This window comes from Mytilus trossulus, chromosome 4 (assembly GCF_036588685.1).
Source record: "Mytilus trossulus isolate FHL-02 chromosome 4, PNRI_Mtr1.1.1.hap1, whole genome shotgun sequence".
NCBI classification, from domain to species: Eukaryota; Metazoa; Mollusca; class Bivalvia; order Mytilida; family Mytilidae; genus Mytilus; species Mytilus trossulus.
The window spans coordinates 74,787,825-74,814,539 of record NC_086376.1 but is presented as its reverse complement, the minus strand read 5'-3'; the positions used below and the strand labels follow the sequence as shown (position 1 = coordinate 74,814,539).

General features: G+C 31.3%; 1 protein-coding gene across 2 annotated transcripts; it reads right to left on the bottom strand.

Annotated features, from left to right (window-relative positions):
- On the bottom strand, window positions 1-26,715 carry LOC134715970 (TBC1 domain family member 14-like). Of its 2 annotated transcripts, none has more exons than XM_063578579.1 (12): window positions 25,080-26,715; window positions 16,819-17,040; window positions 15,346-15,428; window positions 13,383-13,500; window positions 11,703-11,809; window positions 10,300-10,383; window positions 9,776-9,870; window positions 9,132-9,203; window positions 8,464-8,592; window positions 5,727-5,836; window positions 4,582-4,685; window positions 1-1,631 (listed from the first exon to the last, which is right to left on the bottom strand). In XM_063578579.1, exons 1-12 carry the CDS (start codon window positions 26,231-26,233, stop codon window positions 1,450-1,452), a joined length of 2,460 nt encoding a protein of 819 aa, XP_063434649.1. In that variant the 5' UTR covers window positions 26,234-26,715; the 3' UTR covers window positions 1-1,449. The 2 variants fall into 2 exon arrangements, with proteins under 2 accessions (XP_063434649.1, XP_063434650.1); XM_063578580.1 differs by having other exon boundaries at window positions 16,819-17,025.

Sequence of the window (26,715 nt, the reverse complement as noted above, 5' to 3'; positions counted from 1 at the left end):
AAAAACAAAGACAAAAAACAAACTAAAATTTGACAGCTTGTCTTGTAAAAATAAGAAGGATGTTATTTGATTGATTTATATAACATTTTGGTTTACAAGCTCAAATGGCAAGGCAAGTTCCCTTTTAATACTCCTTTCTCATCAGATTTTGCAACACATCAAAATTCTTATCTTTATTTGTCAGCCAATTTATCAGCTGTTTTTTTATTATCAATATCATCAGGGCTTTTCAAGGAGAACAACACCAAGATTAATTATTTAGGTGGTGGAGGTAAAAGTTTTCTATGTAAAACAAATATTGCACCTTAATTTTAATATGTTGTTGGTAACACTTATTTTTAAGGGTTTTCTGCCTCCAGGAGACACTTTTTCTAAAATAACCCTAATCTTTTGTAAGTCAAATTTCTGATCTAGAAATATTTCTGTTTGTAAGAAGAAAAAGGAAATTTTAACATGTTGAAAAATATCTAGCATAACAATGCCACATTTACAACGTATTAGAAATACTCATCTAAGTTTCACTGCAAAAGTTACATTCCCCATTTCTAATTATTACAATTGCCACTTAATGTTTGCTAACATATCAATACCAGAAAGCATGATACAGAAGAAGTACCAAAATCAATTGGTGAAAAAAAAATATATTTCAAGAGTTATTTTAAAACTTGATTCCATTTGTATACATCACAGAAAGATAAAAGACAAAAAAAATTGGTAATACGTGTATACAATATTGACATGCAAAATATCTATTTCCACATTGGATTAATGTACAAATTGAATAAATTATGGCTTTTATCTTTTTATACATAATATCTCTGACACTAGAATTGCACATACAGTGGTAGGAAATAATGTGTGAACAGATAACAACTTATACATAATAATAAACAATTAACAAACCAGTGAAAGACTTTCAATGTTGAATGAAGGTTTATATAATAGAATGTGAATATAATATCATGTAATACCTTTCATTCTTTTTAGTGATAAATGATAGACAATTTTCATTTTTTGCACCAGATTTTAAATAGCGTTTTAAAATTAAAAAGGAAGTTATTTTCTTTTCACAAATTCAAACTAAAATATCTAGCTTTAAAATATTCACCATATCAATTTCCATCTTAATTTTGTTTCTCAGTAAAAAAAGGTTTCATATCCTTGGTGTACTACAGAAAAACTACTGACCATTGACATTTTAAAACATTACATGCATACACTCCCACAGCTAACATATCACACCATCATAATACTACTTCCATTTGGGATAAAGCAATAATTTGATATCATGCATAATACACATCTTGACATCCAATGCACATGTGAAGAAATTACTTGGAAATCTAAACACACACTTATAATCACGACTCAAGAAATGACTTGGAAATCTAACACACAATTTTCATCACGACTCAAAAAAAGACTTGGAAAGCTAGCATACAATTATCATCACGATTCCTTATTAACAGCCAACACTTGATTGAATCGTTTCTTGTCAATATTCATTCGTATCGTGTCTATATGTTTAAACAGAGTATCACTAGAGATATCTTCTGGTATTTTTGTCAACAATTGCACTAAGTTACAGAAGTCCATATGTAATAACAAATCTTCATACATCTTCAATATACCTGTAAAAAATGAGCACAGATATTATCAACAGTTTAGATATATAACAAGCTTGCTATCAAAATATACAGGCATTCTTTGACAAGCTTAAAATACATAATGCTGGTGTAATGTAATCAATATGATCCCAACCCAATAAAAGGTGTGAATTTAAAGCACAGAACATGTTTTTAGAAGACCCTTATCATTATCACTGAACAAGTATACATATTTGTTTAGGGGACAGCTGAAGGACGGCTCTGGGTGTAGGAGTTTATCGCTACATTGAAGACCCATTGGTGGCCTTCGGCTTTTGTCGGCTCTATGATGGGGTTGTTGTCGCTTGGACACATTCCCCATTTCCATTCTCAATTTTACTTTATCATGTACACCTGAGACAGATAGATTGAAAAAGACAACAATATAAAACAGAGAAAGCAAACATCATATAGCCTATATTACAGAAAAGATGTTGGAAGAGGAAGAAGTCGCCTTTTAAAGCATTGACACAATAACATTATTTCATAAATCTTTGGTTGTTTAATATACTGATTTAGATGATAGTGCAGGGACTAATTTTACCCTGCCATCTTTGAGACAAACAAGCATAAACATTTCACAATTAGATTGGAAACCCAAACTTTATCTGATACACATACATTAAGTACACTGTATGATGACTTCACATATACTTTGATATAAAACATCAAAATATTGGTGTAGATTTAAGTATGTTTCACCACAAGTTAAAAACAGCACAAGGGATAAAATTTATTATATTAAGGAAATTGCTCAAATTAAGACAATTTGACTTTGTAACAATCAGCCTTCCTTGTAATTACTGCTTCTATTCCTTTTTTATTGACATACCTTCATACCAAAAGACCCATCCAATAATATTACAAAGGAGTTTATTTTTACAGCATACCATTTTGTCAAAATAACAGATTTTATTGCGTAAACCCCTGAGGGTTTACGCAGTATATATTGGACGAGTGATGTAGTCTTTCGGAACACCGGATGTTATTCGGAACACTTCTGTTCTTTCTATGCCCACCTTTCAAATACATGCGCAATAGCTATGACCACCTTTCAAATGCATGCGCAATAGCTTACTAATCTGTTGAATATGCATTAGCATCTTAAGTTGCTAAAGAGATATTTTACGTATGATCTGAAATTTATTATGATATAATATTTTCTTGTACACGATTACAAGCTGCTAATATTAACCTACATGCGTAGTATTTTAATTAGTCAAACGATGTAACCAGCTGTGTTTAGATATGAGATCAGAATTCATGTAAACAATGCGCTTTATATTCTGAACGAGAATAATTAAAAATTAAAAATTAAATCTTTAGAAAGAGTTTTAGTAGCATTCTATTTTAAATTTTACGTTTAGTGAAGATGTACATGTTGTAAAAAGCAAGCTATTGATTTTTTTATACTGAAATTAAAGGGAAGTCTTTCTTGCATATGACTAAATTACAGTTATTTTTTTTGGTGAAATATTGCAACTTAAAAGTCTTTAATAAAAAAAAAATGGTTATTAAAAATAAAATTTAATAGATATCGAATATGAAAAAATAAAATATTTTGAACGAGGACAATTAAAGATAAAATCTTTAAAAAAAAGTATTAGCACTTTTTGAAATTTTACGTCTATGATAGACCAAGGACATGGAAATATAATCATAAATACGTGCCTCAAATAGGTGTAAAAACGATTATTTAAAAAAAAAAAAAATCTTTCATTCAGCTCAAGCGTTTGTCCAGCGCATTGCATACAAAAATACTCGTCGCCTTAAAGTTTTCATTCAGGAGAAGAAGTCCGATACGCGTGAAACTACATCAAACCTACAGAAGATATAACACCCTCTCCAACCATGCAACATGGGACTAGACATAGAAGTACAGGAACTACTCCCATTAGTTTGAGCTATACAAGATCTACAAAAATATCCCGCCTGCCTCAAAGGTGCATAGGATCGACCATGGTCCAGCACTAATGATACAAGTACCAACCAGAGTTACAATGACGTGGTAGTAAGTCTTTAAAGGTCACCGAGCGGCCTCCAAAAATGAAAAAAACACTATTTAGTCGGCTATTAAATGCCCCGACCATTAAGATTTAAAAACAAAATTCAAAATCAAACAAAACTAAACAGCCTTATTGATAACAAAATAATTTACGAAAAAAACTTGACCGACATGAATTATGAACAACAACCACTGTACTACAGGTTCCTGGCTTTATAATGTACATTGGCACATAAACAATGTGGTGGCCATAAACCCAACCCTCCCAAATGAACCAAACCTTAAGGACATCACATCGCAAGAAAAAACTGTAAAATATCAGTTGCGATTCGCGTCCCTAAAAATATGGGTACGGTGCACAATAATCACTTACATAAAAACAATAGACACAAATCACTGAAATAATCGCACTTACCGAAAGCTATTTCAAAGCTCGTGAACATGTAGACGAACCAGTGGACACAGACGGACTGGTAAACATGTAAACAGACGGGCGAATGTGACAGACTTATTGACAAACATTCACATATAGACAGACCTGCAGTTGGGAATGTAGAAAGACTAGGAGAAACGCTTAGGTACGCTTCACGCACACCCAATACACGCTGTAAGCTCGTTGTGCACACGATACAGATATGATTGACAGGTTGAATGCATCAAAATTACTAGCGTATAATTGGTAGCGTGCATGATTTTTTTTACCTCGACCAACGTACGTCGGATCTATACGTTGATGTGTGGTGCCGGTATTACATTAAGTAAACAGGCAATGTCAGTTTCTAATTCTTCTGCACAACAAAAGTAATATAAGACAATACATCTTTATTAAACAATTATCTAATATATATATAATGCCAAACAAGCATTTGGGTTTACAATTGCATTTCTTTTTTTAAAGAAAGCAACTTGTTTGTTATTCATTCTTATTACCTAAAGCTGTTCTGAACAGAAACTCTTCACCATCTCTACAAAATACATCCCATACTCTGCAAGCAATATCTAAAGGCAGTGATTTACTAAATAAAGCGAATATCCTGCAAATGAAAAATAAATATCATATATAAAGTAGATGCAGATCATAGTGCTATAAAAGTTTGATGACATGAATATAAAATATCTAATTGTCAGTGTATAAAGGTATGGAATAGGAACGTGAGCATTCCCTTCTCAGATTGTTTATGTCTTTACACTAAATTGGATGTGTACTGATATACTTTAGTAGGGGTAGAACATGATTCATTTGTCAGTTTTTATTGACTTTCAGCAAGACTACAAACTGAGAGAATTCTTTTATCAGTGCGTTATGTCTATTGTTTTTGAGTTAGTTGTTGTTTATTTAAGAAATAATTGTTGCAAGCTATACTTTATTGTAGTTTTAACATGGGTAGGCATTATATTTGTGATTATTTTTGCCCTAGCAACAGTAAGGGCTAAAATAACATGAATATAATGCCTACCCATGTTAAAACGACAATAAAGTATAGCTTGCATCAATTATTTCGATTCTGATTAGGACAATTAAGGTCATTTTTATGTCAGATATGTATAAGGGTTAAGTGATTGTGTAGGCTCTTCCATGAACCCCTTTTTTATGTTTGTAAAGAAGCAAACATTTGGCACTGTGATTTTTCAGAGGGAGAAGTTTTTGAACAGCCAGCATGAACAGTTGTTGTATCTAGGTCAAATATGTCAATTTCAGAATGCAACACATTACAGTCATCATAAATGAATTAGTAACAACATGTGCATCATTTAAGAGTTTGGGAGTGTTTTAAGTTAATGAAATATATTAAATGCATGTAAATTTGATAAAATTCATTATTCTGCAGTAGTCAAAATACGGATGTGCAAAATTTTTTTATTGGATTTAGAGCACGGGTTTATTCATAAAGCAATAGAAGTAAGTCATATTAGAATCATAATTTATACTAATCTATTGAGTTTGGCTGTGAAACATTCTAAAGCACACTGTAGAAGAAATGGCCCTCACAATAATAGTATTAACAGGGCTTTAGTATCTTTCATACTTTGCCATAAATATATGTATTATGTATGTGAAATAATATAATGCATACCATTCAGTAATATACAGATCTGGAGTGACTTTGTGTTTTTTAAAATGTGAGTATAATCCAGGCATATTCTCGTCAAAAAAATCTTCAAACGTATGAAAATAAACCTTCATCTGAAATAAAGAAACAAACAATTACGAAAAGTCTGATATAACCATACATAATAAATAAGATTTGCTGGAAAATTGACAGAGATATTCATAATAATGTCTTGATATGTGATATGAATATAAAACTAGAGGCTCTAAATAGCCTGTGTCGCTTACCTTGGTCTATGTGAATATTAAACAAAGGAAGCAGATGGATTCATGACGAAATAATGTTTTGGTGATGGTGATGTGTTTGTACATCTTACTTTACTGAACATGCTTGCTGCTTACAATTATCACTATCTATAATGAACTTGGCCCAATAGTTTCTATTGAAAATGTTACCGGTAGTAAAAATTTACAAATTTTATGAAAATAGTTAAAAATTGACTATAAAGGACAATTACTCCTTCCTTATTGGGTCAATTGACCATTTTGGTCATGTTGACTTATTTGTAAATCTTACTTTGCTGAACATTATTGCTGTTTACAGTTTATCTCTATCTATAATAATATTCAAGATAATAACCAAAAACAGCAAAATTTCCTTAAAATTACCAATCCAGGGGCAGCAACCCAACAACAGGTTCTCTGATTCATCTGAAAATGTATGGGCAGATAGATCTTAACCTGATGAACAATTTTACTCCCTGTCAGATTTGCTCTAAATGCTTTGGTTTTTTAATTATAAGCCAAAAACTGTGTTTTACCCCTATCTTCTATTTTTAGCCATGGCAGCTATCTTGGTTGGTTTGGCGGGTCATGCCACACATTTTTTAAACTAAATACCCCAGAGATGATTGTGGCCAAGTTTGGTGTAATTTGACCCAGCAGTTTCAGAAGAGAAGATTTTTGTAAAAGATATATAAAATTAAGAAAAATGGTTAAAAACTGACTTTAAAGGGCAATAACTCCTAAAGGGGTCGACTGACAATTTTGGCCATGTTAACTTATTTGTAAATCCTACTTTGCTGAACATTATTGCTGTTTACAGTTTATCTCTACCTATAATAATATTCAAGATAATAATCAAAAACAGCAAAATTTCCATAAAATTACCAATTCAGGGGCAGCAACCCAACAACAGATTCTCTGATTCATCTGAAAATGTCAGGGCAGATAGATCTTGACCTAAAACAGTTTACTCCCTGTCAGATTTGCTCTAAATGCTTTGGTTTGAGAGTTATCAGCCAAAAACTGTGTTTTACCATTATGTTCTATTTTTAGCCATGGCGACCATCTTGGTTGGTTGGGCGGGTCATGCCACACATTTTTTAAACTAGATACCCCAGAGATGATTGTTGCAAAGTTTGGTGTAATTTGGCCCAGCAGTTTCAGAGGAGAAGATTTTTGTAAAAGATATATAAAATTTAGGAAAAATGGTTAAAAACTGACTTTAAAGTGCAATAACTCCTAAAGGGGTCGACTGACAATTTTGGCAATGTTAACTTATTTGTAAATCTTACTTTGCTGAACATTATTGCTGTTTACAGTTTATCTCTATCTATAATAATATTCAAGGTAATAATCAAAAACAGCAAAATTTCCATGAAATTACCAATTCAGGGGCAGCAACCCAACAACGGGTTCTCTGATTGATCTGAAAATTTCATGACAGATAGATCTTGACCTGATAAACAATTTTACCCCCATGTCAGATTTGCTCTAAATGCTTTGGTTTTTGAGTTATAAGCCAAAAACTGCATTTTACCCCTATGTTCTATTTTTAGCCATGGCTGCCATCTTGGTTGGTTTGGCGGGTCACGCCACACATTTTTTAAACTAGATACCCCAGAGATGATTGTGGCCAAGTTTGGTGTAATTTGGCCCAGTAGTTTCAGAGGAGAAGATTTTTGTAAAAGTCAACGAAGACAACGGACGACAGACGATGGACGACGACGCCGGACGCCAAGTGATGAGAAAAGCTCACTTGGCCCTTCGGGCCAGGTGAGCTAAAAAACCAATGTTAAATGTTTTTAAAAAGATATCTTGAAAACAAATTACTTATATATAGTTGATGACAAACTTAAGCTTTGAAAATATGTACATTCAAAATGAGCTGTAATCTACAATCTACACTGAGTATTGGACAGTTTATCAGGTTGGCAGAAAACATAGCCATTTTAGCAAACAATCAGGGAGACAAAAAAATATTATAGTGGTGACACACAGAAGTGATTAGATCAGATTTGTCAAACTTCCTAAAAGGGGCTTTTACTGGAGCTCCTATATTGGATCAGAACTTTGTCAATTCTGTGCATTATGGGGGAGGGTTGAGATCCCACAAACATGTTTAACCCCGCCACATTTTTGTGCCTGTCCGAGGTCAGGAACCTCTGGCCTTTGTTAGTCTTGTTTTTTTTTAATTTTAGTTTGTTGTGTACAATTTGGAAATTAGTATGGTGTTCATTATCACTGAACTAGTATATATTTGTTAAGAGGCCAGCTGTAGGACGTACCAGGTGTGGGAATTTCTCGTTACATTGAAGACCTGTTGGTGGCCTTCTGCTGTTGTTTTTTCTATGGTCGGGTTGTTGTCTCTTTGACACATTCCCAATTTCCATTTTTAATTTTAGTAATTTTTTCAATTTCAAATATTTTTCACACGTCTTATAAAATCTTATACAAACAGCAATTTAACCAATTCTTACCAATTCCTCATCCACCCTGAAGAAGGCTACTTGACATGGACGATTCAGAAGGTTAGCAAAGCAAACAAAGGCATCAGCTACATCCATATTGAGGAGTAATACAGCAGCAATGAAAGACATACCTTGGACCTGAAAGTAGAAATATTATAACTGTCGATTAATGGATATGAATCTTCTGGGGACAAAATTAAATATCCTAGATTACTGTGGAATCTATTACTTTCATTGGAACCAATTTTCAAAGATTGAGGAAAACTGTAGATACCTAATTTGTGGTTTCGATTTTGATTGTAATTCTGTCGCTTGTTGCTGTATATCATAATTGTTATTCGTATATTAATAATTGTTATTCGTATATTGTTTGTTTTCTCATTTGGATTAATTTAAATCTTTCATTCAGTGTTTTTCAAGATTGCAATGCTGTATGGAGTTTTTTTATTGTTGAAGGCTAAATGGTGACACACATGCTAAAAACTACATCATATGGTCTCTGATGGAGAGTTGTCTAAAAGGCAATCATTCCACTTTGTTTTATCTTTATAAAGAAGATAACCCACCTGTTGTGTAACAATGATAAATACTATCCCACAGTTCATAGAATCTACTAGTACCTCTATATATATCACACAATTTATAGAATTTATAAGAACCTATATACATTTACTTACATATCCAACATCTGGTCTGTAGCATGCATAGGCACCAAGTAAACTATGAAGTAAATCATAATACGGACCTCCCTGAAAAAGTTAATCATATTAAAGTTGTATCTGTATCCTTTCAAAGTTTGATTTCACAATAAAGTCAAGAATATTTCATTTTTCCTATCTTTTATTTTGGCCATGGTGTGAACTATTTTTAATGTTGTTTTTTTTATAAATGGTCCCTTGTCTTCTTGGTTTTTTTTAAGTAGTTGAAATCTGAAATGCTGATGCTTTTCTATTCTATTTATATACATTTTTCCTATTTCTAATATTAAGCAACAAGATACTTAGATGATTTGACATGAAAAAACATTTACTAGACTGAACTTCATGGATATTTGATCTCGTGGTTTTGAAAATCTCTGTATACAAAGCCTATTAAAAATATGGTTTTCGTTGAACATTTGATTTTGTGGTTCATCTGTACCCATGAAACCCATGAAAATTGGTATTCAACGAATAATAATGAATCCACAGTATTTCCAACCTATATTTCTATGATTAACAACAACCAGGTTTAGTCTTTGAAATTATCATCATTTAATTTTTTTACAGGTTTGAAAGTCCTCTTATGATATTAGCATGAATACTTTCTTAATCAAACTTACTTTTTGGAAAATACAAAGTTGTGGGAATGTTCTAGAAACATCTAATTTGATAAGTTCTACACTGGACTCTTTACTGGACGGAGGCTCTGAGGAGGCTGAAATAAAGAATGACATATTAAAATCTTATTGACCACATCATTCTTTCAACTAAACCACAAATAAATCAGTATTTTTTTGTCCAAAAAGCTGATTTAAGTTCATAGACAATAGATCAAATGATTCAAATTGTCAAAAACCACTGAATCATAAATCAGTCACAGTGAAATAGGTCCTAATGTTGCTGAAATTATAAATTGAAATATTAAGAGAAGAACAAATCCAAATGAAGGACATTTTATTCATTAACTTTATATTTGCAATTACAAGTTCATGTTTTTGACGAATAATATTGTGATTCTGTACATGTTGTCGTAGAATACCACTTTACAAATTTCAAATGTGAATCCTGTCACATTTGTTACAACAATTACTTGAAACTCCAGGACCTGCTTGTTTTATTATACATGTTTTGTTACTAAACTTACTTTCAGAATTGCCGTAGATTTCAGAGCTTTCAATAGTCATTCTAATTCTATCATCAGCTCTACTGCAACAAATTTCATATAATTCTGAAAATAACAAAAAGATTAAATTGACAACAGCACATGTAGAAAAGCAAATTGCATACATGCAGGTATAGTTTAATCTTGCGTAATTTTAAATAAGATTTTTTTTTCCTAACCGGTAAAGTTGGATAAACTGAAAACTTAACACAACTCCTTCTTAAGACAATAAGAAACAATAATCAAATAATTTAAACCTAGTTTTTCATATGGTTTTAACTGATCAAAGATGTTTACACTTATCATAACTGAAATATAGATTTAATATTCTAGTTATGTTTTCCATTTTAGAAGGGTGATTATCTATAGGCTTTGTATGTAGTGATTGGCAAACCAATAAAATCTATCTCCAAAAACACAAGTTTTCGTTTATCCACTAAAATTGATACCCACGAATATATAAAATGAATCCAGAGTTTAACATTATTTCAAAGAAGAATTGAAATTTATATTCTTTCAAAGTGCTTTTATCATATTGAATTATTTTTAGCAATATATAATGCAGTCTTTATTTGATCTTATATCAATACGTGATGATTCCATAAACTATCATTCCAAACATTTGAATTAAAAACAGACCAAATCTAAACAGTGTTTGCTTTATAGTATTTCATTTAGAAATGTTTTGTGTTTTGGATCATTATATGTTTGTAGATCACGACTTGATTTATTTTGGGTGGAAAAATCTCTTATGCAACAATAAAAATAGTCTTTTTAACAAGCTATGGTGGCTTAGTGGTCTAAGTAGTTCTCATTTTTATTCTGTTAACTGTTTAGTAATAATACATATAGGCCACCATTTTTCCTTCCTAATGATCTGCAAAATTTAAATTCTTTACATGTATTGCCATGAAATAGCAAAACAGGAAGTGGTATTGAATTTTAATGTCATAATTGAATTCTGATCAATTATTTGAATAAAGAGCCTTTTGACTATTCATAAATGGATTGTGGCTGGGAAATAGCCAACACCCAAATTTTATTTCTCATGGGTGGTTGTATAGAATTTTGTAAGAACTTTAAAATTTTAAAGTATGCACGATTTTGGTCTTAAAAAGCGCCTCCCATGCCCACCATGCATTTAATTCTTGAACATCCCTAAATACAAACGACACATTAATCATCATGATCAGCTTAGAACCAAGCAACAATCCTCAATAATGATAGCGCTGTAAAACTTGCATATCTATAAAACTGATCAACAAAACACAAATTTTAAATGGATTTGTACTAGATGATTTATTGAAGAAACCATGGAACCCAAAAATTTTAGGGACTTCTAATAAAATTTAATATATCATATATTGCTTAGCATTAAACCATACCTTTAGTAACATTGAGATCATTTCCAAATGCTAGCTGCCACACTCTTCCTCTAACATTAGTAGGAATACCATGCCACCATAACTCTCTTGTTTTCTTTTGTGATTTCCTGAGAAAAATGTTCAAAAAGATCTATTATATAAGGCCTAGGTTATAAATTAATGTTATATTTTTTAATTGTTTCACATTTTGACATGCAAGCACCTTTTATAGATTTAATTCTATATGCAGTATACACTTTATATCCTCATTCTTTCGACTCGGGAAGTTAGATGTCTCATTGGAAATTATATATCACATCTCCTCATTTATAATTTATGAGCAAGGGAAAGCAACTATAGTCAATAAATATGCTATCATTATTTTTCCTTCATTTTTTTTAAATATATCCGGTAATAAGATTCTTAATATTGTTACAAAATGCGATTAAATCTTGTAGTTGTCTTGCTAAAAATGAAGCAGAAAAAAACTTGATATTTCCAAGTTTAAAAATCTACATGAAAATTTCACGATGTTTCCATTAAATTATTTTTTTTCTTTTTTTTCTTTTAAATTATTCACACTTTTCAAGTTCATGATGTAAGTATATATACAAACTACATCCCCGTTTCCCTAATTCAGATATTAAATCCTATTATTTAGTATCATAAGTTAAGATATGCGGACCAATCAACGCCAGCTTTATGTAAGTGGTGATCCAATCGTCACTGTGTTTTCAATCCTCCCGGCAAGCACAAAAACACATTCACCGAAATTTTCAAGTATTCTTTCTAAGTATTTACTAATAAATCTATGCATTTGATATGTACTTAATTCTCCCCTCCTTAGACATCAATCAAATTACATAAGGATAATAGATGAGTAAAAAAGTATATAATGCAGCTAAACCTATACTGACTCAAAACAGACACTGTACATCAACTTCATTTGAACTTTGATGGATAGTTGTCTCATTGAAATCTCATTGAAAATCATATCACATCTTCTTATATTTGTACAGGAAATATGTTGTGAAAATATTTTATAAGTGTTCAATAATAATTCTAAATCATACTGACATGCCTATCTTTTTACTTTCTTTTTCCTTGTTTATTTCATATCTTTCGAATATATTCTAAAAAGGTTGTCATTAAAATGAAGTGTATGATATACAACACTACATAATATGTAGTAGATTATCAAGTTTGGTTGATTTTTATTAATGCGGTTTAGCTAGTGAGCCATCTTATAAAGCAAGTCTTACATACAGACAATAAATGATGGCTAGGATATTCCATGAAGATATTGGAGAATAGGAAAGGATATCAACTAAGATACTTTCATTAAATAATTTGCATACATCAAATTTTCATCTCACATTAAATGACTAACAACCATGTCCAAAAAATACTTCCCTGCTTAACCCTTTCATCTATTTCAATAGAACACCCCTAACAAACAGAAAAAAGAAAATTAAATTGAAATTTGTGGGCAGTTCTTGATAATTTACTCATTGTTTTAATATAATTTAAAGTTTTCTTAAACATTTTAAAATTTAATTTGCTGATTACAAACTTTTGATACAATTTCTTGGATCAAGAAAACATTATTACAATATATTATGTAATGTAACTGTACAATATAAATTTTCAATTATGACATAATGTAAACATGTTGTTAACAACAAAATGAAATTAACATACATTGCTTCCCAGTTTGGTAATATTTCATCTGTCCATCTTTTAGCTGCACAAACAACTTTGTCTTCATTTTTCAATTGTTGTTGCTTTTGTTTTTTCTTCATCTTTAATTCCTTTAATTCTAAAATGACAAACAATGAAAATATCAGTTTACCTTCAATATTAAAGAACGTGTGTATATTTGATTTAAATTCGATTTTTAATTGTTTAATTATTTCATGGTTACAGAACCATGCAAACGTGGGTTAAAACTCTAGTTTTTAAAAGTTTACATCATAATGAACATGTTCTTAGTTTCAATAGACCACTTTCGAGTTCATCCGTCACCGGCAAAAACTCGTCAATTATGCACGCCTTTATGACGTCATTTACCAGATAGAGGGGCTCGCCTGTATCCCTGCACTATTTACGTTCATCAAGCGTCTTAGTGATCGTCTTTGTGCAGGATAAACTAGAAATAATGGTTGCTCTGTAGGTACTTACTGACAATTCCCCAATGACAGCAGTGTTGATTGTCAATTTTGAGAATTCAATTTGCCGAATAATTCGTACAATATAGAATTATAGTTTTCCAACCACTCGCTCAACATTGGAAGGAAGTGACGACGCCCCTAAACGCACAAATGACGGTGATAAAGGCGCGTATAATTGAAGAGTTTTTTCCGGTGACGGATGAACTCGAAAGTGGTCTATTGGATTTGAACACAACTTCATTGCAAGCTACCGTAATCAAATTTAAGACCTGCTATGGAATGAATGGACAAGCTCAGACAAAAATAATAATGCCCCCACACCTTCATGTCATAAAAATTTAATAAGCAAGTGCTGAATATTGTTATCAAGTCATCAATCAAGTAGATATAGGAAGATGTGGTGTGAGTGCCAATGAGACAACTCTCCATCCAAATAACAATTTAAAAAGTAAACCATTATAGGTTGAAGTATGGCCTTCAACACGGAGCCTTGGCTCACACCGAACAACAAGCTATAAAGGGCCCCAAAATTACTAGTGTAAAAACATTCAAACGGGAAAACCAACGGTCTAATCTATATAAAGTGCCTACTAAAACAAAGAACCAAAGTCAAATTACTGGTTTGGACCTCATACCCCCCCCCTCTATTTTGTCAATGACTAACAAGTCAAAGTTTACAACTGTGGATCTCATCTTGCAAAATCTGACCTTATACCTGAACGGAAGAAAGTTTGCAGTGAGAATTGATCACGGATCATTAAAGTGGTTGCTTTACTTAAAGAACCCAGAAAAACAGATAGCTAAATGGATAGAGACACTTGGTTCATTTGAGATTCAAATTCATTTGTTTTATGTTCATTTTCTGTTACATAAATTAAGCCGCTAGTTTTCTTGTTTGAATACTGGAAAACTGCTTATCTCAGTGAATTTTCTAAGTCCAAGGACCATAACTCTTCATCAAATTATCAGACCTGAACAAAATTTGTACAGACAGACAGACAGAACTTGTCAATAAGCGTGTCACAAAACTGGATCTTGATTTAAGTAAACTTAAAGAGAATGTATGCATCTGTATTTAAGTAAAGGATTTACATAAAACTTAAAAAAGAGGGCCTCAAGATGAGGACATAATCTAGATAATTATGAAAATATAAAATTAAGGTTTCTATCAAATATCATCTATTTCTTTAAACCAACAGAAATTGGTTGATCAAAAGATAAGGATTTCTAGTAATTACCTATACAATCAAGTAACTTTGTTTGTCTGATGTCTGTCTGATTACATTGAGTAAACATATTGGATGGTCATAATTACCATTGGTTGAAAATGAAAATGTATACAAGCAAGGAAAAAGACAATAATTTTTCATCTAGGGGCCCAAATAATTGAAGTATTACATTTAGCACTGCAGACATCTTAAGCTAATAATTAAGGCCCAAGCCCAATTATAGTAGCATTGTCTGAGTGTTGAAATCTGATGTTTCTCCCCTACCCTTTTTCCTAGCAGCCTCTACCATTGCTTCATACTGTTGTCTGTGTTTCTCTGCCTCTTCTGGATCTTTGGTTGGTAGATTCCTATTAATTAAAGGCTTAATTAGCTATCATGTTACTTTGTTCTATGCTTTATTGGAAATTCTAATCTTGTACAATCATCAAAGATAGCATTAACATTATTCTTAGGAAAAATCAATAACCGAGATAGAATGTTTAAGACATGGAAGATATTAATTATACTATCTTAGCTTTTAAAATCTTTTTTCGTTCCAATTTCTCCATAATTATTACGGCTTTGCATTCTATTACGGACAACATATAGTCGACAACATATAGTTATGTAAATGAAGGGGGAAAATTCAACTATTTTGATTTCTACATGAATCTTAATAATAGCACAGATCTTACAATGTTAAGTTTTATTCATAATTGTATTGCGATTATCATCATTTTCTTTTCTGCCTCATACATACTGAACTATCATTTGTTTAAACGTTTAGCTTCTGTTTCATTTGATCACATAATTTCAGGCTGAGAAAATCAAATATTGAAAATATTGACATAAAGCAACATTTATTAGACTTTATTCAGTGCTAAGATTCATGAGGATGTGAAGCAGTTTCCACCAATACTTGTATATATCAAGACTTGACAGCAGTTGACTTAGCTTCATCTACCTTTTTCTTGTAGAGAGACAATTTTTTAGTATTTTCCTGGTTAACATTAACCATGAATTTTATAAATTGTTCCACTAAATTATTTTTTTATTTATTATATAAATAGCTGTATAAAGTCAATGTAAGTACAAGTAAATTGTATGAAAAAAATGACAATTCTGCTGTATCCAGCATACAAAATAAATTTGATATCAGTCACTCTTGCAATGGCTTTAACCCCTAATCAGTCTTACATCATGTAACAACTCTTATGAAAAACATCTATTTGAGGTGTATAATTAAGTGTAAATGATCAACCCTCAATCATTATAATTCCTTGAGCGAAACACTTGGGATTCTATTGGTGTTTAATTAAGGTTGATACAGATCATCTGATGTGCTATTGGAAAACCCCATATGACATTCCCCATGAATTTGAAATGTGCAAGTTCTGAAATCTGAAACTCAAAACTGAAATTGAAGAAAAATTTTCAACTTTTAACCTGTGACATAAGACCAGGCATGTAGCCAGGAATTTCCAAGGGGGGAGGGGGCTTTATTTGGACTCATAAACTGGACTTTAACAGTTTTCAAACAGAACGTTGACTTTAACAGAGCTTTAACATTTGTCTTCAAGGGGGGGGGGGGGGGGGGGGGGGGGGGGGGGAGGGTATGAAGACAGAACACTGACAGTATGTTACTGTATTAGACTTACTGTGGTCTATTCTCTAGAATAAGAGCAGTGGTAGACATGACTTCTATATCAGTATGTTTACTATTCTTTGGTTGAGCTACTGATCTGAGTTAAGACTTACTGTGGTCTATTCTCTAGAATAAGAGCAGTGGTAGACATGACTTCTATATCAGTATGTTTACTATTCTTTGGTTGAGCTACTGATCTGAGTTTGTTATTGAATTCCTGTGTTATCTGTTGAGGATCTTTATCAGGAGCTTGCTTTGGAGGAATTCTACCAAATAATTTCCATCCTTGCTCAGCATCATCTTCAGATTCTTTAGCTTTTCTGGAAAACAGATTTCTGAAAAAAATAACCAATTACATTCTTTTTATTATATGATTTTCTTAAGATTTTCTAAAATAACATTATTGATTATTATGATCATTGAAGAAAGTGAGCAAAGTTTTTTTTTTAACTTTAGTTTTAGTATCGCTCTGTTCCTGTTGCTGGATAATTAGCCAACGTGACATCATATGTAAATCTTCGAAGATAGCTGTGGTTAAAAAAAAATCGCTCCATTAAACAAAAGCAGTTTACTGATGTTATTTGTATGCATAGTATGCACAAAGTGATTTAGTTAAAAAACCATCTGGTGGTGATATTGCATAGTGCATTATCATAACAAATATTTCTGCATATGCAATAAACATTATATAACAGAGGTATATAAATCAGAGAGCTTTTACCCCAGGGTACTAGATATAAACCTGTATCACAAGGTTCCACCAGTATTCTTCCTCCAAACCCTTTCTTTCATTCTCTCATTTTTTTAACAAATTTTATAGGTTTGTACATATATTAATCCTCACTATTTTCAGCGTCGTAAAATGCATGTAAATTGTTTGACTTTCATGAATAACTTTTATGCCTTATTTAACTGTAAATGCATTTTCTATGTATGAAGGCCTCAGGCTTGAATCTAGATAATATCTATAACATTCAAATCTTAACATAGAATACTCAATGTAACGGTATATACAATTTTCTCTAGTCTAAAAATTCAGATATATTCTTGTATCTTAGAGAAAATTTAGTGTTTTAAATAATTCAAAATTTATCTCTTCTGTACTTTGTTTTAGATTTTAAACATATTTTATTCATTAAGATATGAAAAGGATTGAGCAACAGGCACAGCCTATAAAAGCTCTCTCCATATTACATGTTCAAGGTATAATTCAATTATAACAACTGTATTTAAAATAATGCAATATAGTGGAATATGCATGCTACTTATGAGCACACACAAGAAAATAAATGTTTACAGTGTTACTTACTAAATGCAAAGTATATTTAAGTATATATAGGCAATTACTCATCATATATTCAAGAACCTTGAAACATGCAAATATCCTTTATAAGTCATTAGAAATATATATATATATGGCTTGAAAGAGACACTAAGCTTGCTTAGTGGATAAAATGAATTAATGTTTAAGTGGAGAAGAAAAAAAAATAAAAAATAAAACTAAATGAAGCAAAAAATAAGTAAGTTTTAAACAAAACGATGAGTGTCACTGATATATTTATGAACAGATTTAAAAATAGCAATATTCATATCATATGAAAATAATCTGTTTCCAAAAAGTAATAATTCAATATTTATATCAACATTGTCAGCAATGGAGTTAATGGAATCAAGAAGGATCTGTCTTACATCATTGTACTTAGGGCAAATGAAAAAGAAATGTTTGTTATCCTCAACAGGGTGATTACAGTTTACACAAACAGTGTTCTCTGATAAGAACTGGTTAAACAGATGAGATTTTAGGTTGCTAGCATTATTTCTGAGTTGACAATGACTTATATTAAGTTTCCTTATCCCATAGTTGAAAGGTTTAAATATATCATCAGTCCTATAAAACTTTTCCAGTCCACTTCTAAATATACCCAAACTTGGGGATTTTTGTAAACTCAAAGGAAGACTATTCCAAAGTCTTATAGTGGAAGGAATGAAACTATTAAAATAAGAGCTAGTTCTAGCAAGAGGCGGATGAAAAGTGTTATTTTCATTCCTCAAAGTATAAGGGGTTTGTCTGGGAAGATATGGCTGGACTAACTCATATAAGTATGCAGGTGTCATCCCATTTAATATTTTATAGAATAGTATAAGCTTATGTTTATTACGTCTATTCTCCAGAGTTTCTAAACCTAATTCAATATAAAGTTTTTGTCTGGAGGAATTACGTCGTAAGCCTGTAATAATTCTAGCGGCTTCTATCTGAATACTTTCAAGAAGCTCAGACTCGTGCTGGGAGCAATTGCCCCATACAACATCACCATACTCTAATATAGGTCTAATAAAAGCATAATAAATACGTATAAGTGAACTCCTATCTAATAAATATTTAACTTGACGAAGCACAGATAGACGAGAGCATGCTTTTTTATAAATAATATCAATATGCGAGTTCCATGAAGCTGATGACTGAAATGTTATCCCAAGATGACTTTGTTAGTGTTCATTGGACCTGGACTGCATGAGGGGGCCGGAGCAAATAATATCCCTGTAGAATGAGATGTGCCTATATATATGCTGCATACCATGTATCATTGACATACCATGGCCACTAAACTGACTTAATCCATTTCAATGATTTGAAATAACAAACTAGAACATTGTATAAGAATGAATTTATCACATGAAGCTTTATCTGAACAGAATTTTCTCTAACATATTCAAACAATTGTTAACTAATAAGTCATGACTTTTTTGTATGTAAAAATGATATGACTCTCTGCCTGTTTATATTCTTAATAATATATAACCTAAAAAAAACTGTTCAATATCAGCTTAAAATATTTCTAAATCATTTTTTTAAGGGTCATTAGGCTATTTGAACAAAGTGCATCTATAAAATCTAATTCAAATCTATATACAAGATAGATTCAATTTACTTTTATGATTGTCAATTTCCTATATATGGCTTAATTAAAATGGTACCTTCAGTTTCTTATGATACCTTTTATATAATTATATAACAATACAGTGAATTTGCATCTAGTTTCTATGAAAATTTACACTAATGAAATTCATGGATTTATCAATTTTGTCCAAATAGCTTGTTCAACATTTTAATTGAACTTTCAGTTTTCACTTTAAAAGGCCTAAAATTTACAGTTCTCCAGTTCTTATCAATATTCACACTAATGAAATTCATGGATTGATCAATTCTATCCTAATAGCTTGTTCAACATTTAATTGAACTTTCTGTTTTCATCTTTAAAAGGCCTAAAATTTACAGTTAGATGTTATACAGTTAAACTTCTAATCAAGACCCAATCTTTTTTTTATTACTGAAGTATTTTAAAACATTCTGCAACATAAAATGTGATCTACATATTTAACAAGAAGCTTCATAGTCATTGTTTAAGGTCATTAGTTATTTATGACAACCATATATGTAATCTAAATGACTTCGTAAATATCTCTACATGCTTAAGGCAAATTTGAACACTTGAGGTATTTTCAGTTTTAAAATGAATGATCAGTATTGAAGACCTAATATAACCTAGAACTACAATCTAAGTAAAAGGGAAAAGGAAGTGTATTGATTTGAAAAACAAAAACAAATAATGATCTATATGATAATTTGATGAAATCAATATTTTATCTATCTATCATCCTGAGATATATTGAGATTGTTAGATTGCTACTCTAGCCACAATTTTACATAATTTTGTTTAAATAATAATTATGATTAAAATTTATATCCACATTTCTAACTAAGGTATGAACATTCACAAGTTCATTTTAAATTTGCTATGAATAAAAGCATATTGTCAATGAGTGTCTTTATATATAATGCAAGCAAATATTTAACTTGTTCTTTGTTATTATGTATAATGGGTCAAACTCAATATTTATCTGTAAATAGTGGTTCCTAACATTTCTTCATGGAGTAGAGACCTTGCTACTATTCAACTTTGATGGGGGGACCCTGTCTCTACATCAATGTTCATAGGGCTTTTTACATAATTTTAGGCATCTTTAATTAAAACTTGTCTTTAATTGATTTGATTGATTGTTGGTTGCTTAACGTCCAGTGGCAAATATTTCATGCATATTCAGGACGAGAACAAGTTCACAATAAATAAAATAGGTAGGTTGATACAATAGAGGCCATCTGGGATGATGGTCGGAGAAATTTGGACTGCCACTGGAAAATAAGCGTATGTTGGATAGGGACAGAAATTTTGCCTTGCAACAGGCCACCTACGGACCCCTCAAAGATTTGTTGCAAGGGTTCTTAACGTGCAAAGAGCGTGGCACTCTCTTTACATGTACATGAGGCATCGGATTTAACATCCCCCTTCTAAACCGGACGTGACTGCGAACTTGATACGTCCCGCACAGCCAAACGGACGCCCCACTTTGGCAAGCGTTTTACTGTCTTTAATTGAAAGTGTCTTACTATATATACTATTGGTGAATATAAGAATATCAATTGAAACTGTATTTATTTTTGTATGAGAAAAATGTGTCTTAAAATGATGTAACATCTACATAAATCAATTAAGCAGGTGCAGGAAAATATCAAAATAAATCTTAGATCTAACCAGTTTACATCAAAGACCTAGATATTGAAGGTGCATAAACCATCAGAATCTATAAGCAATTTTAAATTGTAACTTAAACTGCAAGAACAATTTGCCACAATACAAATTTTAAGGTCCAATAAGTACTAGTATTTACTTTTAATTCAAAAACTTGTTTCAAACATTTTATTTAGTAAGACTGGTGAGAAAACCAAAATAATTATTACTTTCCCCAACTTTTGTTATATCTATGATGGTAAATAATCCATCTTAATGTATTGCATGTTAATTACTAAACATCAATTTGATGAACATGTAATTACGAAAAAAAATACTGAACTCAATCAATTGTCTTCGATTTTATCTATTTCCTGATTTTCTAAAAGATTTCCTTAAGCATGACAATACTTATATCGGTCTATTTCTGCTGTTTCCTTGTGTACATGTAATAGGCATGCATTCAACTATTACTAGTATTTTTTAGTCAGCTTTTAAATATATATTTGAAATGCAATATAAAACTAAACTGTCCATATATGACTAAATTAAAATCATAATTGTCTAGTGGACATTCAAAAGCCTTGGGCTGTCGAATTCACTATTTAGCAAGTTATTTAACAGAAGTTGAACTGTTGTACTAATGTATCTTTTAATGTTCAATACATGTGTATTTTATTTCAAATATAACAAGATGTGTTAGTTTAACCTACAATTTGATCTAATTCTAATTGACAAATGTATATGTATATTTGGAAATGTGGCCAAAGACAGTGACAATGCCTCCTTTTTTTATGTGATTCGTTATACAAATGATCTGGACCAATATTGTTTGCCAACAAAACCTTCAGGCTTCATAATACATGTACAACTGTACATATTCTTTTAACTTCAAGTGAAAGAAGTGTATACATGGTATAAGTACAAAATACTTATGCATCATCATGTCCATGAAGTATAAATGTTTCCACATCTTTTTCAACTACACATCAAATCATGCACTTAAATATTGCATAAAGTCAAATGTTATAAACAAACTTTTTTGAGAGTTACCTTTCTTTGTCCATTTCAAAAATCAAATTAATCCTGCATGTATTAATGTACAACATATATGTGTGATGATTTACACTGAGATTTAATAAATACTATTAATGAACAGATGAATTAAGCAGTTCAAGTACATGCATGTAAGGCTGTTTGTTAAAAATAGTTATAAATCAAACTTAATATCACATTAAGTGTGATACAGCATAAATTTTCTCCCCTTGCAATAAGATAAAATTATATATATGTACACTGTACATGATGTATATCTGTATATATTGCAACACAAATCAGTAACCTTATTTAAATGTGTACATGTACCACTACATCAATCCTGAATGATGGGGCTCATTACAACCTTTACAGGTTTACAAAGTAGAATCACATTTTTCCCTGTTGTATTTATGTGGTATTAGAAATACATGATACATTCTTAACGGAGAAACATATTGGACATCTGGTCAATTGGCTCACATTCACATTACGTTAATCATAACATAAAAAGTTATCCAAATTTCATTAAAGTAGACATTTTAATTACCAGTAAATGTTTACCCCAGATAGTTCTGAAAGTCGAATTCTGTAGTACTGATTCTAGTTTATAGTTTCTTTATAAGCAATGACAAATCTAGGGGTTGAGGATTCGAGGAGAATAACTTTATTAGTTGGCAGAAATTTGTAATTCAGAAAATATTTCTCATGACATACAATATGCATGTATATATACATGATGTAAATATACATAGTGCAAAGTCTTGTATTTTTTAGTTTTGAATGACACATTTTCAAATGATTCTGGAGGAGCCAATCTACCTGGCTTGTTAATGTATTTCATGGTTTTAAATCTAAACCTGACACATTTAACATATATATATACATGTACTTTGTACATTTGTCACATTCATGAAGAAATGTCAAATACAGTTCAAATTTCACAAAATCCAAAATAAACATAATTTTCAATTTCATCCCAAATATATACAATGATATATACATTATAAAATAATGAGATGTGGTTTAATTGGAGAGACAAAATGCTGTAAATATAAGCAAATATATGTCACCAAAAGCCAGAGACAGATCCAGTCATTCTTAAAATGGGGGTTTCCAACCCAGGATATAGGGGAGTTCCAACTATATATATGTACATGTACCCATTCAAATGTATTGATCATCAAAAAAAGGGGAGGTATGATAAATGATGACAAACAAAAAAATTAAAAACTCTGAAGAAAAAAATCTTAAAATAATATTTACCTCAACCTATTACCTTCCTCACTTTCTCTGAATCCATATTGACTTATAAATTTAACAAAGATATATTTGAGAAACAGATTATAAAAGGATCCTTCTGCTGAACATTCATGACATTATTAAAATATAATTTATAATCTTACACAACTTTAAACAAGTGTTTTTAGAACAGGATATAACTACAAGATTTCCTTCCTTATAAAGTGTGTGTGTGTAAATTTAACAGGGCTTGTACACAATATACTGCAAACCTTTTTAAACTGACCTGCTATTACATGTATTGAATTTTATTTCATGTACCATACCTATACATGTACATTTGCAAACTAAGAGAAAATATACAGGTTAACCGTACTTTTACAAACATGACAAAAGGCATTTATTAAAATGATCATTGTATTGATGTAAAATACCATACCTAAAATGTATTAAACCTGTTCTGTGCACATCTTGTCATTCATACATTTGTATCATCAAATGTGAATTGTTTAAACAAATTGAGAACAAGCTCTTACCATAAGGATGACCTGTGCAAGTCTAATAACTGGTTTTAATTATAAAATCTAAGGAGGGAAGGGGGTTATATATAATTTCTAAGCAACATTCATGTTAGCAATTTCTTCATGATTACATGTACATGTATATGAAATGTACCTGTACATCATTCATATTGCTTTAATTAAAGCAGGAACAGTTTGCAAATACACATGTACATGTACATGATGTACATTTGTACATGTACAGGACCAAGATTGAAGTTTACATTTATTCATTCAATGGTTGTGCACATGTACATGTATTGTCTGATACATATACATTGTACATGAACATGCAGGTTAAGATACACATACTGTTTCTTAAAAGCTTTGTACAGTTCAACTTCAATGTCCAGTGGGCCAATATTCAAGACACATATATTTACTTAGTATTCATGAAGAGAAAAATAACAATTAATGCAATGTACAACATTTGTGTATATTTGCAATGTGCGGAAAAAATGTAGTTCAAAACAGAATGAAGGCGAGAAAATGACAGCAAATGGCATGATCAGAAAATAAATGTACATGTACATGTATGTCTACATGTACATGAATAGTTAATACTGAACTGAAAAGGGTCTCCCTCTCTACACAGCTTCACATTTAATGTCCTACATCAGATCAGACACAGCTGCATGTGTTTACATACTGAACACAAGTCAACCTATGAACCAGCTTAGGTAAAGTTTTTTTTTAATATTTTTATTGATAATTTTTCAAGAATAGAGACGATTCAGAGAAAAGCATGTTGTTAATGTTGTTAAGACAATTTGTCTATTGTTGAAAATCATATATTGACCATTAGAATTTTGAGACTTATTTGGATGTTGCTCATGGACTTATATCCAAAAGTTTTGAAATTGTATCTACTTTAAATTTGATTCATATAAAATATTTCTTTTTATTACTGCTAATTGAGAAGAAAACTAACATTTAATGTACATAGATATTGATGAAAAATAACCATACCTGGTTAAAAAATCTGACACAGACAATCCTTTCTTTTTAGATTTAGAACCTCTGTCTTCAAACCCACTATCCTGAGATGGGTTCTTTTTTCTTTCAAAAGAATTTCTGGAATGTAAACTAATCTCCATAAATTCTCCATCCCCAGTATCTATACAAAGTCCAGTTCCATCACAACCTTCGTCCATAGATGCTGCTGATATTGAAAAATCTGTACATGTACTAAGACTAGAAAGACTTGTAGTATCATTGAATGTCCGAAGTAAAGAATCTCCAGTATTTATACGGGGCATGCATGTATCATTTTCAGAATTATTCAACGATAATTGATCATTGTCTTTATTCTTGCTTAAACTAAGATACAAAAGGGAATCACTTTCACCACCAAGACTAGACGTGTCATTCACTTGTATACTGAATTTAACACCACCATTTTCATTCAAAATTGTTTCTGTTGAAGAACTTAAATCATTGCTATCTTTTTCATTCAACTGGTCAGGTCTATTTGTATTTTGTGCATTTTGATCATGAGTATTAGAATAATTTGCATGACTTGAGCTTTCTGCTACAAGTTGTTTTGTTGTTGGAATATATACCAATTTTTGCTGCATATTACTAGTCACTGAGGAAAATTTTGTTTCATCATCATTGATATTGATAGGCATATCCTCTGTTAATCTAATTGGTGAAATAATCAATCCTGAATCAACAGGTTTCAAAGTGGACTTTGCTTCTTTCCCATCACTGTCACAATCGTCAGTATTATCATATGCTTCTTTTTCATCGTCATTATAAATCTCCATTTTATCAAATGACCCCTGTGAATCATCTATGTTTTGAGCATCTGCTGGACATAGACTTTTGGAAGGAGAACTGTCATCACCACTGGAAATGTCGGCACTTTCATCCAAGCGTTTTATTAAAAGATCTCTTTCATAGTCATTACGGAGAGATAAACTGAATTTCCCTTTTTCAACCTCCTTGTGAATTAGTTTGTTTGGATTTGGATTCACAAATGACACTGAATCAGTTGGCCCCATATCTACTTTTGAATTAACTAAATGAAAACTAGATGTTGAATCTGTGTTCTCAGACATTCCAATGCGCATTTTTTCTCTATTTTCGAGATGGTCAAAAGAATTTTGGAAAATTCCCATTATAATAAAACGTTTTACAAAGGTTATTCATAGTTTTTTGTGGTTTGCTCAAAGAACATCACGCTAAAATAAACATTCCTCTTTCCTTCAAAAATTTATTGTTGTCGGGTATGCTTTAGAAGCCATATAACTTGAGGCAGAGTAGAGCCAAACTATCTTATTTAAACTCACACTTAAATAAATGATGTATAAACAGAGACTGTGACACTTGATTTTGTTTCATAAGTCCATGTTTTGTTGTTATATTCAGATGTTTTTGTTGTTCCTCCCATTTTTGACAGATCAAGGTCCGCCATGTTTGTGCGATATGTAAATTAGGGGGTGTATCGTAAGTGCAGTTTAAGCATTGCAAGGATCGGGTAGTGGTATATCTGGTTTAGTTTCAACTAAGGATAGAACAAAAAAGTTGATTATAGTGATTCTTTTGTCAAAGGCACTCCCTAAAGATGTAAAATATGACCTAACAGGTTGGCCTCCCAGAA

Bases quoted from the DNA above. Each gene is read 5' to 3' on its own strand.
- LOC134715970 (XM_063578579.1), bottom strand. From the start codon at position 26,233: ATGGGAATTTTCCAAAATTCTTTTGACCATCTCGAAAATAGAGAAAAA. The intron at 15,429-16,818 runs GTAAGTCTTAAC...TTTAATTAATAG, and splicing joins ATTCTAGAGAATAGACCACA to GAATCTACCAACCAAAGATC. The intron at 4,686-5,726 runs GTATGCATTATA...TTTCATTTGCAG, and splicing joins GATCTGTATATTACTGAATG to GATATTCGCTTTATTTAGTA.